Source organism: Anastrepha obliqua, chromosome 5, assembly GCF_027943255.1.
Source record: "Anastrepha obliqua isolate idAnaObli1 chromosome 5, idAnaObli1_1.0, whole genome shotgun sequence".
Taxonomy (NCBI): Eukaryota; Metazoa; Arthropoda; class Insecta; order Diptera; family Tephritidae; genus Anastrepha; species Anastrepha obliqua.
Window position 1 is genome coordinate 52,101,187 of NC_072896.1, and position 3,642 is coordinate 52,104,828.

At 37.8% G+C, this 3,642-nt stretch overlaps 1 protein-coding gene across 2 annotated transcripts; it reads right to left on the reverse strand.

The window, feature by feature from the left end:
- Positions 1–509: 509 nt before the first annotated feature.
- Positions 510–3,212, reverse strand: LOC129248464 (KAT8 regulatory NSL complex subunit 2). Of its 2 annotated transcripts, XR_008582620.1 has the most exons (6): positions 2,597–3,212; positions 2,342–2,534; positions 2,069–2,232; positions 1,606–2,009; positions 931–1,208; positions 771–862 (listed from the first exon to the last, which is right to left on the reverse strand). XR_008582620.1 is itself a non-coding variant. In XM_054888018.1 (5 exons), exons 1-5 carry the CDS (start codon positions 3,087–3,089, stop codon positions 668–670), a joined length of 1,449 nt encoding a protein of 482 aa, XP_054743993.1. In that variant the 5' UTR covers positions 3,090–3,212; the 3' UTR covers positions 510–667. The 2 variants fall into 2 exon arrangements, 1 of the variants encoding a protein (XP_054743993.1); XM_054888018.1 differs by lacking the exon at positions 931–1,208 and having other exon boundaries at positions 510–862.
- Positions 3,213–3,642: the final 430 nt, after the last annotated feature.

Below are 3,642 nucleotides of genomic sequence, written 5' to 3' on the forward strand. Positions count from 1 at the left end.
ATTTCTTCCACCAATCGGAAATGACTTGGTGGGTGCAAACACTGGGTACTAACTTCCATGATGCAAAGAATAAGATGGCGCCTATCGTGGTACCGTTACTTTGCTCTCTTGATAGCAAGGTGGATTTAATAAGGTGACAGCATTCACCCAGCTGAATTTTTCGCCGTAGGTATGGCTTACGTCAAAATGATATGCTTTGTTTGTATGTATTGGTATGTTTACATTCGTATGTTTACATTTGCGATTGTACGCTGACGTGATGCTTGGACCAAACGCAACAACAAATACATGTAGGGTTTTACTTATATGTGGTTGCTGTCACCTATAATAAATTCGCCTTGGCTAAAACCTTGCCATGACAATCAAACCTACAAAACATTGCTGTTGGTCTAGTGCATCCACCTTCAATAAATGCTCCTTGGCCCATACTCGAACGAGCAATCCTTTCATTTATACCGTTTGAATCTGAAAATGTTCAAAATTTGCAGGTCATGGACAACAGTAAGTAATTTTTCATTGTAACATTAAAATCGACTAGAATTTTATTTTCAGAGGTTGACTTATCACTAAAATCATTAAAACTCTTTCCTCTAAACTCCGCTTTGTAAAACAAATATTTAAAAACAATATTTTTTCTATTTCATATGTTTATCGTCCAATCAATATTCTATTTGATCGCTTTTGACGTTGTTGTAGCTTCGTTTCTGTCATGCGAAATTGTTATATTCCCAACACGCGCAGCTGCAGCTGCACTTTCGCACTTATAACTGCTCTGTTTGATTGATTTTGAGCTCTCTTCCGCCGCCGTTTTATCGTCCAGACTTTCTTTCGCTTCATCTTCCTCGGTTTCAGATTCGAACTTCTGCAATGAAAAACATTAGGTAATCAGTTTAATCCATTGATATTGCCGAGGCAAATTCACAAGTTTACTTAGCGATTAAGTTCCATTAAGTGGTTGTGAAATCTTTTCTTTTTTGGTTTACATTAGTACCTAAATTTGACTTGATTTTCGCACATTACACACATACAGGAATATTACAGTACATTTGACATAGTATAAGCAATAATCACAGTTATTTCAATAGTAATTTCATTTAATTATACAATAATAGTGCATTTGTTTGTTTTGCTTTCACAATGTCACAGTCTTAAATTACCCTCTCCCTGTATTGCGCTCCGTCTGAGATTGGAGCATATTTAGGGTAATCCTGTAAGATGGAGGAGAACGTATGTATGTGTATTTACGATTACAACAAAAACTGAAGTTTTCACAAATTGAACCAAAGAAACTGTGAAACAGTCGCAATCTAAATAAAATCTAATGAAGATAGTAAGAGAAAACATAATGCAACGGCATTCAAATAAATTTGTGCGTTCAACTAAAAATTCAATCCATTCGAATTTATGGTATATACGAACAAAGCTAAAGCAGGAAACTTGCAAATAAATCTCGAAAATCAAGTAATATATAAGCTTTTGAACGTTTTCAACAATAATTCAAAATAAAATGCCGAACTAATTGACTTTGGCATTGCAATATGCGAATAAGTAGCTCACAAAGAGTTAGTAGCGCTAAAAATTAGCTTTTGTTCACGACGCACACACCTTTTGTATATATTGGCGACGGGGCGGTATGGACATATGCAAGACACAAGTCGATGCATCGTCAAAGATGCACGGTATGGGTTCCTGGCACACAACGCCGCTCTTCTCCACCTCACAGGCACGGAAAAGTATCTGTTTTTTATCTTCCAAAATATGTTTGCGACAGAATTTGCAGCAAGGCATAGCTCGTTCACCGCACTTAACACCGCCCTCGGTGAAGACGCATTTGGTATAACCTGGACCCTTGTGTCCATAGCCCTCTGTTGCACGCGAACGCTTTTCTTTGAATTTCTTATAGAGCACAGCCTCAACGCCATAACGGCGATGGTATGTGTTCAGTGCTTTAAGCTGGTCATAGAGCTTACGTTCGCGCGGCGTATCCTTTGGCTGATCATGAATGCTGCCTAAGAAGATAAAAGGAAATATATGAATGTATTTAAGAAATGGAGAAACAGTGGCTTACAAAGCATTTCGCGCTCCTTGCGCAAGGCAAGTAAATAGCGACGTCGTCGTTCTTTAAGTGTGTGATGTAAGCGATTAATTTGGTCAATGTACAAGCCCTGCAGTTTTGTCAGCTTTGCCTCGGAGATACGTAAAGCCTCTTCACGCGTATAAATTCCAGCGTGCCTGCAACAATAGAACACCAATAAGTATATATAACAATCTCCGCATAATTATTGGCATCAGCTGGTGTTAATAAATTCTTAAAGTTTGTTTATTTTAGAACAAAAATTACTTTAGCAAATCCTCGGTTTGCGAATCTACGCTCTCATCGTCTGATTCAATGAAATCAAAACCTCGTGCCATGTTATTGATGCTGGGTGGTTCGTCATCATTACTTGAGCTATCTGAAGCGTAATCCAAGATGCGACGCCTCTTTTGCAGACTCGATACAACTGCACTAAGGCTATTCACCTGATCGTGGGCAACTATTAAATGTATAAATTAATTAGAATACAACACAAAGTTAATTATATAATTGTTTAATTACCAAATGGTGTCACATGAGGTGATACTACGTCAATTTCCTCATCTTGTTCACCCACATTTTGTTCTGGTTGGACATCTTCCACATTAATATGGTGAGCTAAGCTATTCAAGAGCACCTCATTGGTATCTGTGCGCTTCAATTTGCCCACAGTTGCATGAGTTTTCTGTAGTTGCGCTTTGCGATTATGTTCGAAGCAAAGTGTGGTCAAAGCAGGATCCTTTTTGATATCATGCTTCTGTAGTGCATTGGTGCACTTTCGCCCATTCGGATAGATATGGGTGCATTGGCGGAAATTGCCACACGGGTCGCGTAAAATGTGGCGCATGCAAAATTCATAGCCATCAACACGCGGCACCGAGCATTCGTAAGTGGGATTTGAACAACTTTTCGCTTTGTTTTCGATTTCTTGATGCAACTGCTCACGCAACTCCTGCAGGCTACCCCCATAACGCAGGAACTGGCGCTGACGCGAATGTGAACAGCCGGCAGACATTTTTGAAAATCTGCCTATTTTTATTTTCTTGCTAATTAAATTCTATTTTGGGTTTCTTTAAATAAGAAACGAACTTTTACGAAAAACTAAACCACAAAATTTGGCAGCATGATATCCGCCGTGCACTACAAAAAAAAGTTCTGTAATCGATAAAATCGATGTTTTGAAATTTGCCGAGCTATCGATTGTTTCTTCCTGCTTACGGAGATGCCATATTAGAAAATACGACAGTAAATAATTAAGAATTTAAGTCTGTAATAACAATGGGAGTATTCACCTAATTGAGCACAGGCATAAAAATCGGTACAAACACGCGTGTGAGTTTATATTTGGTGATTTATAGTGAAATGTTAAAAAATATAGAGTGTAATGTGGCAAATTATACTGATGTTCCCAAGGGCATTTTGAATGTAAATAATTAAAAAATTATTATTTCCCGATTAATTTAAAGTTATAAAGAGTGTTCCTTAACACCTCACTAACATCTCCACCAAGTTTCATTAAAAAAAACATTATAGTTTGCCAGAAATTCCAAAATCGGCATTGTTCTAAA